The sequence below is a fragment of the Vigna radiata genome, chromosome 10 (assembly GCF_000741045.1).
Source record: "Vigna radiata var. radiata cultivar VC1973A chromosome 10, Vradiata_ver6, whole genome shotgun sequence".
Classification (NCBI taxonomy): Eukaryota; Viridiplantae; Streptophyta; class Magnoliopsida; order Fabales; family Fabaceae; genus Vigna; species Vigna radiata.
Window position 1 is genome coordinate 19336259 of NC_028360.1, and position 8566 is coordinate 19344824.

General features: G+C 32.5%; 2 protein-coding genes across 4 annotated transcripts; both read left to right on the forward strand.

Moving 5' to 3' along the window:
- The first annotated feature begins 1514 nt into the window (after positions 1 to 1514).
- Positions 1515 to 3103, forward strand: LOC106775611 (putative cysteine-rich receptor-like protein kinase 9). 2 transcript variants are annotated; one of them, XM_022787038.1, is made up of 3 exons: positions 1515 to 2265; positions 2620 to 2702; positions 2817 to 3103. In XM_022787038.1, the coding sequence occupies exons 1-2, from the start codon at positions 1515 to 1517 to the stop codon at positions 2700 to 2702; spliced, it is 834 nt and encodes a 277-aa protein (XP_022642759.1). In that variant the 3' UTR covers positions 2817 to 3103. The 2 variants fall into 2 exon arrangements, with proteins under 2 accessions (XP_022642759.1, XP_014518245.1); XM_014662759.2 differs by having other exon boundaries at positions 2620 to 3103.
- Positions 3104 to 5956: 2853 nt separating this feature from the next.
- Positions 5957 to 8325, forward strand: LOC106775393 (probably inactive leucine-rich repeat receptor-like protein kinase At5g48380). Of its 2 annotated transcripts, XM_022787291.1 has the most exons (3): positions 5957 to 6793; positions 6887 to 6981; positions 7292 to 8325. In XM_022787291.1, exons 1-3 carry the CDS (start codon positions 6124 to 6126, stop codon positions 8273 to 8275), a joined length of 1749 nt encoding a protein of 582 aa, XP_022643012.1. In that variant the 5' UTR covers positions 5957 to 6123; the 3' UTR covers positions 8276 to 8325. The 2 variants fall into 2 exon arrangements, with proteins under 2 accessions (XP_022643012.1, XP_014518002.1); XM_014662516.2 differs by having other exon boundaries at positions 5957 to 6981.
- Positions 8326 to 8566: the final 241 nt, after the last annotated feature.

An 8566-nucleotide genomic window follows, 5' to 3' on the forward strand; every position in this document is an offset into this window, starting at 1 on the left:
TTTTTTTTTAAAGTTGATTACATTGTTAATAAATTTATAATGTATAATGTATTGGATTAGTTTATAATTTTATAATATCATTTTAAATTTTAAATTTTTTGTATTAATTTTTTGATTTTATTATAGGTGATTATAGTCTAAATGGATGAATATTGTTATGAGATGGATTCTGAAATAAATTCTAGCAGATTATCAGAATTTTCGTCCTTTATAAAGAGGGATGCTGGGTAATGGTGCTGTGAGGAAGGATGCTGGGAAAATAATGGTGTTCTGTGAGAGTGAGAGTGAATTCCGATACTCTCTCTCAAATTCAATATCATCACACTCTCTCTCTCTGAAATTCAAACTGTGCACTGGAATCTTTGACCACCTTTAAAGATTAAACAAATTTTAAAAATTAAAATACATTTTTAATTAGGGTTAAAATTGGAATTTTATTAAAGTTTGGAAGTGCAGGATGAAATGCTTGGAGGTGGAGGATGAAACACCGTGAGACTTTTGGGGTTGGGGACTTGTTGGGCTACCATGAGCTTCTTTGGAGCAAAGATGAGACATTTTTGGGCTCTTAAACAGAGTAATCCAACCCACAAATGTCTCATTTTTGAAGTCAAATTCATCTTCAAACAATCACATTTTAGTGTTTTATCATTCTCTCTCATTGTAATAAAACCTGTTATACACTTTATTACATAAATAATAAAGATTTATCTTTAATAATATCGAAAGTGGATTATATGGTTGACAACGTTGTATCTAATTACTTTCCGTCAACTCAAAAATAAAAATTGACGAGCGTGCCGTTGCACATCTTTTCATTATCTAATGAGTTTTAGGAAAGAAATCTCATTGATTAGAAATCGGAACTATTACTCATTAGAGTCACCAATAACATCATTTCTAGCCAAAGTGGAATGCTCCTTTTCACAATGTTTATCCAAATGCTAATGTTTTATACATGTAAAAACTTTCATTTAATATTTACCTTTTCAGAACAAATTACTACTTTAATTAATACGAAAACAATACTAATGTTAATTCCACTAGTTCTTTTAACAAATGATATATCTCCCAAATTCTGGAACTTAGTGCCAAAGTTTCTAACTCCACTAAAAATACTACTCGAATCAAGACATGGTTCAAGAATTAGATTTTGTTTTGTTTAAGACTTTCCTTAATCTTGATTGTAATAATCTAATCTGAATGGATATCCACCACAAATTCAACTACTTAATTAACGTTTAGATTGTGTTTCCGAGGTTCTTAAGTATAGATTATTAATCACTAAACAAAGGTTTAAGAAATTATTGACTTGTAATAAATTGTCGCGTACAACTTTATACATGATCATTTGCTTGTCACTCAAGAGTTGACTTTGCACACTTGCACATAAAAAAACTGTTTTTTAAAAGGTCAATATTATGCCAACGGATAAAAGTTCAATATTTTGCAAGGTTGGTGACACATTCTCATTGCTTCTCATCATCCTCGTCTGCCACAGAATGGATTACAAAGAGATGCAGACCTTGTATTTGGTTGTGGCATGTGCTATCTTCTTTCTTTTTCTCTTTCCAAATACCTTTTGCCTTGCTGATACCAACATGAAATCAGGTTCTCAATGCTCAGAAGCTGATTATTCTGACAGTGATAGAACATTCCAGACCAATCTGAGAAGTTTGTTGGACTCTCTTGTATCTAATGTAGTCGAACACCAAGGTTTTTACCAAAACGTTGTAGGAGAAAAGGCCAACAGGGTTTATGGTACAGTGTTATGTAGAGGGGACATATCTGCTAGCAATTGTTCTGATTGCACCCTTAATTCCACCAGAGAAGCCCCAAATGATTGTCCTATGAGTACTGATGTTACAATTTGGTTTAAATGGTGTTTCCTACGCTATTCAAATGAGAGCTTCTTCGGAGATATGCAGCAGACAGGTGTGACAGTGACAAATGAAACTGACTTTGATGAGCCGTCTGTGGTCTCAGAAGGCCTTCCCTTCATGAGTAGAGTGGCTGCTGAGGCTCCAGACAAGTCCTTCATGTTCCATACAGCAGTACTGAATACAAGTAAAAGTGGGAAGAGGTATGGCATGGCTCAATGCACCAGAGATATAAATAGGGAGGATTGCAGAAGGTGCTTGGATGCTCAGTTGCTCACTTTCAGAACTGTCATTGGAAACAAAAGAAGATGGGAAATTTATGGATCTAATTGCTTTATGTGGTACAATGACTATCAGTTTTATTCTAATGGCTCTACGCTTCTAAGTGGTGAGTCCTTTGACACTTGCTTACTTTTTTAGCCATTGAAATTAGAACAGAACTACTTAAGAATTTTATTTTGTTCTTTCATCAGAATTAAAGTTTTACTTAGATAATCTATAATGCCATTTATTGATAACTTCTATTAGGTAGATGAGTCATGAAACTCTAATTCTTGTTGGAGACAACACTAGAAACACCTGAAATATATCTTAAGTTGTCTTTGAAGTTGTTTCACTACTAAAACCGTTTGTCCTACTGATTAGAAATCAAGACATGGTTATGAGGGTAGACTTAGTTTCCTTGTAATGTCTAATAATTAAAGGAATGAATTTTAATATATAGCCCTGCTTTGTGGTACAGCTGCTTGGAGGCCCTTTTCTTGCACATCATTAATAAATGGCTTGACTCTTGCTGTCTCGGCTGCCCTTTTGGTGTTTTTTTAAGTATGATATGACCCTTATTATATATAAGTTCGTTTAGAATGTCAAGAATTTGCAACGGGTGATTATTTAATTCAATTTTCATTACTTCTTCTGTGGGTTTTGTTTTTTTGACAGATGTTTTAGGAGTGCAGATGGATATGTGCTGCAAAACTTCTCTTATTCTGTATGCCTTCCTTATTATTAGTTTATTTGTTTGTCTCTTCATTTGAGGGTTGAGATTAATATTGCGATCATACATTTCCATTATCACAATCTTCTTTTTTTTTTTTTTTTCAATTTACATATTAGCTAATCTGTGTTCTTCACATAACATGCAGCAAAATTTCTATCTGACTAAGAATTTGTAACACTAAAACATCCCTTAAATAGACATGCTTTACTTTTATTATTACAAGAACTCAATATAGTTATATAATGAAGTCTCTAAGAACTTTTATTATAAGAACCGTTTTCTAAGCAATGGTGCTGGATAGGAAATTAACAATGCACTCATTTTTAGAGCAACAAATTATGCATAGGCTCCATCAGCAATCTTCATCATCCCACCATGTTTTTCCTTTTCGATAACTCGCATTTTTCGTTACAGCTGTTACATAGCACCTTTGATTGTTGTGAGACCGTGAGCTTCTGTTTACACTCATTCTATCTAGACCTCTTGAACTTCATTCTGACTCAGTAACATCAAGTACATTAGTTGCCTTTTCAAACAAGAGGATTTTGGAGTTTTTGGGCATAACTCTATTAAAAACTAGGTGTAAGTCTAACTCTCACAAATATCGAATAGAGATGAAAAAGTTCAGTATAAAGAAACATTCATAAATCTATTATCTTTAAGATTTTATATTGAAGATAATATCAATTGTTTTCAACAAGAGTACAAATGAATAGGTGTGCATTGGATGCTTTAGCTGCCTCCACATTCTCTCTGCAGCAAGACAAAGCAATTCCCTCTTTGCCATAAGCTACGTTGGCACGAATGCTTTCATTGAAAACAATAGGTTCTTGACCAACCAAATCCATTTTTTGCTAACTTAACCAGCTTATGGTCTATACAGTTCTATATCCACTCCATCTAAGAGACTGATCACAGTTGATTTTCCACTGCCACTTTCTTCAACTAAACAATGTAACTACATCACGTTTCTCAAAGAAACTTTAATTGTACAGTCCAAAATCTTAATTACTAGAATATTTGAAAATGATATTTTGAAGTTCGATATCATTAACTTTTTGACAAGTATACCAAATCGTTTCAAGTAATAAATTCTCAAGAAACTTGTGCAACACATGACAATTCTTCCTTTTATAACTCAATTAGACATCAAAATATACCACGCCAGCAATTGCAGACGGTGTTAATCAAAATTTAACAGAAAGGGTTTAATTGACGCATTTTTACAAGTTTATGGATCCGATTAAGACGAAAAAAAAAAATGACCTACTTGATATTGACACACAAATACGATGACCAAACGAGAGTTTAAACCAATTTTTTTCTAAAGGCTTCGTGATAGGATGGATGAGAAATTTGATAGGGGTGTAGAAAGCAATAGCCTTTGATAAAATGGTGTTTTGGACCGATTAAAAATTTTGTCTCGAGGTTGGGTTTGCGGATTGATCCTTTATATATTTTTTTATTTAAAAAAGGTGGTCCTCCACTTTGGTACCAAAATTCTAGTATATTGACCAGTTAAGACATATCTTAATAAATTAACCGGTAATTAAGGTTAATTAGGTTATCACCATGAATGTTATAAATATTATGGCATGCATGTTAAAAATAAAAGAAAAAAAAAAGAGTTTAATTGGCTTTAACTTTTGAAATGCTATATTGTGATTTCTTATTCAGTTTAAAAGCCAAATTCCAAATTATAGTTGGTTTCTCCTTAATAAATAAAGTGGATAAAGCCACTGCTACATTTTAATATTATAAATACTAAGAAGAATTGTAATTAGAACCAAAGTTGTTTTCATTAAAACTAGTTATCTATATCATTGAGCATTATCATTTTATTAGTGGTTTTAATTTTGTTTACTATTTCTATAGTACTCATGCTAAACTAGTTGTAATTTTAAAATATAAAAGACTTGTACAATTTACGTAAACAATGAAAAAGTCATATCAGTTTTCCGTCATCTCACACCTTCATGGTTTTATTTGAGATGTTACGTATGAACTAATGGCGGTGTTTGATAGTAAACAGAACACTATCTTCAATTAATAACGGTAGATATTGTGATAGTGCCACAAAGTCGAACAAATAATAAATTTTATTTATTTTGATTTATGATTATGATATCGGGTTAAAAAATACATTTTAAATTTAACTTAATCTATAAAGACTTTAAATTTATTTCCTCATGTTAAAAGGCCTTTGAATTTATCTATGATTTTGTGGGTAAGGACAGGAAGACCAAGTCTACATAACTTCACATAAGAAGTGTGAGAATATGGTCATATAAATTTTGTTAAATAAAAGTTATTGTAAGGATATTTTTTTCAAATATAATTTTATCTATTTAAAGAAGTGGTCTTATTTTGATACGGTTTCAAGTTAAATCTAATGAAATTATTTTAGTCTAACACGATTTTTTTATATATATAAAATTGTGTCGATATGACACAATTTGTCCAATTTCAATATTTTTTTAAAATTGTATTATTTTTATAATTTCCAAAAACAAATCATCTCAAATTAATACAAAAGTATAGGGAGGAAAAAAAAGTATGTTGTGCCAGTGTTTTAAGGTGTCAAAATAGAAAAAAAAATACTTTAACACGTATAAATTTTTTACATTTTTTTATACTATCTTTTTTTTTCTTATTTATATTTAGAAAAATACCAAAATTTAATTTTTTTTATGATCATTTTATGTATCACAATACAATTACTCAGTCAAAATATAAATGTTTTTAAATATACAGTAAGAACAAAGAATAAAAATTAAATATTAAAATATTTTCGTTTACTATTTTTTCTATTATTGAGGAGTGAGTTGTATAAAGCTCGTTTGATTGACTCGCCTTACCTGGTCCTACAATCCGGATTAGTAAAACTACTTACAAAAACAAAATTAAAGGATAAGCAGAAACAGTGACATCAATCATTTTCATATGAGAAATCTGGCTCTAATTATACATTTTTAATGTAGAATGCCAAAATGTAGCAGTGTAATTAATTAATGTTCTACAGTCACTGTTTATGAGAAAAATCAAATATACTTCTGGGAAATTTCAATGCATGAATGAGTTTATTAACTGAAATTCTGACGCAGTCAAGAGTTTGGAAAGTCTTGGCTATGACTAGGAAAATACAATACACAGCAACTTATTCCCATGTTGATCTTTGAGATTTCACTAGAGTGAAAACTTAAATATGAACTCAATTTGTCCATTTTACTAGTTCTGTTGTACTCCTATATGTCTACAAAAATGAAGCCTACCTCAAGAAATTATTATCCTCTTGTTTTCTTTGGGTCATTATTCTGTCTCTTTATGGCCAGATTTGGTGCTGAAAGTGACATCTATTGCTTGCAAACCATCAAGAACATGGACACTTCTGATCTCTTATCTAGCTGGGATTTCGAGAGCAACACTGAGCGTGGCATATGCAGATTTAGCGGTGTTGAATGCGGCAACAACTATGTGGAAGATAGAGTAATCAGTCTATGGCTATCTAACATGGGGCTGAAAGGCCAGTTTCCTCGTTGCATCGAAGATTTCACATGGTTGCAGACTCTGATCCTCTCACACAACGAGCTTTCTGGATATATCCCAAACGATATATCAGCCAAGCTGCCATATCTGACCACACTTGATCTCTCAAATAACTATTTCTCTGGTGAAATTCCAAAGGGTATTGCCAATTTGTCAGGCTTAATTACCCTTCTACTTGATGGCAACCAGTTAACAGGCCAAATCCCACAAGATCTTGGGTTGCTTCCCAGGTTGAGAGATTTCAGTGTTGCAAATAACTTGTTGGAAGGGTCAGTGCCTGTTTTTGTGAGCAATCTTGATGTGAGTTTGAGCTATGCAAATAACAGTGGACTCTGTGGGGGAATACTAGGAAACTGTGATGAGAGCTTGTTTGGTAGATCGTTCTGGTATAGTTTTATTATTGGTTTTGCTTGCTCAGCTACTTCTGTTCTAGCATCTTTCATGTACTATTATGCACCTTGGACAGAATTCAAAAAGAGGAGGAGTAACGCTATTCATCCCCTAGTCAAGAAGCAGAATACTGAACAAGAACTGGTCTTTCATGAGCAAGGAAGCAAAGAGGTTTTTTTTTTTCTCTCTCTCTCTCTTTCTCTCTTCAGTTGCGTGTCACAAACATTAAATGAACAAATGTTCAAGTTATTTCATAAAAAAGCCACAAAGATTTATAATTGCAATGAATATATTAATTATTTATTCTGTCATTTTTGTTTGGGAGGCATAAACACTTCTGTTGTCTCACACCACTTTTATTAATTAAGAAATTCTAAGTTGTCTCTCGTTTAAAGTCATATGTATTACATATTTACCTTCAAAATTTAACTGTCACGCATGATATACGGGCTTATGTATAGTGTTATTCCATCATGTACAGCTATCAATATTGTTGGAGAGATTTATTACTAGAATGAGCTTCGAGGGATTATGCAAGGCAACAGATTACTTTTGCATTGATAACGTGTTGGGGATAGGAAAGACAGGGATTATGTACAAGGCAAAGGTATCAAATAGCTGTTTTCTGGCAGTTAAGAGACTGTATGATGCTGATAAGTACAAGTGGAAATTCTTACTTGAAATAATGATTCCGGGAAGACATAGGCACAGAAACATAGTTCTACTGCATGGATTCTGCATACAGAAACATGAAAGGATTTTGGTGTATAAGTACATTTCTAATGGTCGACTCAGTGATTGGTTAGAATCTGACGAGGGACATCAACCAACAAAATTAGAATGGCCCGAGAGGATTCACATTGCACTTGGGATTGCAAGAGGTTTATCTTGGCTCCACAAAAGGTGCAACATAGTTCACCTCAATTTAGATTCAGAGTGTGTCTTGCTGGACAAGAACTTCGAGCCAAAAATTTCGAATTTTGGCAAGGCGAAATTCCTAAACCAGACTGTTGAAGATCATGTGAGGATGAAATTGTTTTTGGTTGATGGACTTGGAGTGAAGGGTAATGCTGAGAAGGATGTCTATGATTTTGGAATAATCCTTTTTGAGCTTTTAACGGGGAAAAGACTAAGTCCATCGACTGATTCTTCTGACAGTATTAATGGCCATATGATGAAGTATATCAGTAAGAACTTGTTCACTGATCCTGCTGACTTTTATGATGCCATTGACGATTCTATAATGGGGAAGGGTTTTGATGATAAAATCCTACGTCTTCTTGAAGTTGCATGTGACTGTGTTAAGACATCTCTAAAGCAAAGGCCAAAGATGATTGATATTCACCACACTCTAAGAGCTATGTGGGAGGGCTATAAACCCTGCTTTCATTATGAAAGTCTGAAACTGTCTATGGATTGTGCTGACTATATAAAGTGTATCAGCCAAATTGAATGTATTGAATAGACTCACAGGAACAAAATACGTAATGCACGTGTTTTAAGTTTTTTCAATAATATAACAATCAAATGTGACTTATTTGTACAACAGTAAATTAAAATAAATAAATAAAAGGTTAAGATGAACTATAAGGTCGAGTCCATCTGCAAATGTCTAACAGTAACTGCAAACAAAGTTCAACAGTAAATTGAGAGTTCATGCAATGCATCTAGAATGTTTACTATTTATAAGGGTTGTTTAATGTCAATTGTTTGAAATATATATATATATATATATATATATATATATATATATATA

Coding starts and splice junctions, on each gene's coding strand:
- LOC106775393 (XM_014662516.2), top strand. CDS start 6,124: ATGTCTACAAAAATGAAGCCTACCTCAAGAAATTATTATCCTCTTGTT. Junction 6,982..7,291: donor ATGAGCAAGGAAGCAAAGAG/GTTTTTTTTTTT, acceptor CATCATGTACAG/CTATCAATATTGTTGGAGAG.
- LOC106775611 (XM_014662759.2), top strand. CDS start 1,515: ATGCAGACCTTGTATTTGGTTGTGGCATGTGCTATCTTCTTTCTTTTT. Junction 2,266..2,619: donor TGGCTCTACGCTTCTAAGTG/GTGAGTCCTTTG, acceptor TTTGTGGTACAG/CTGCTTGGAGGCCCTTTTCT.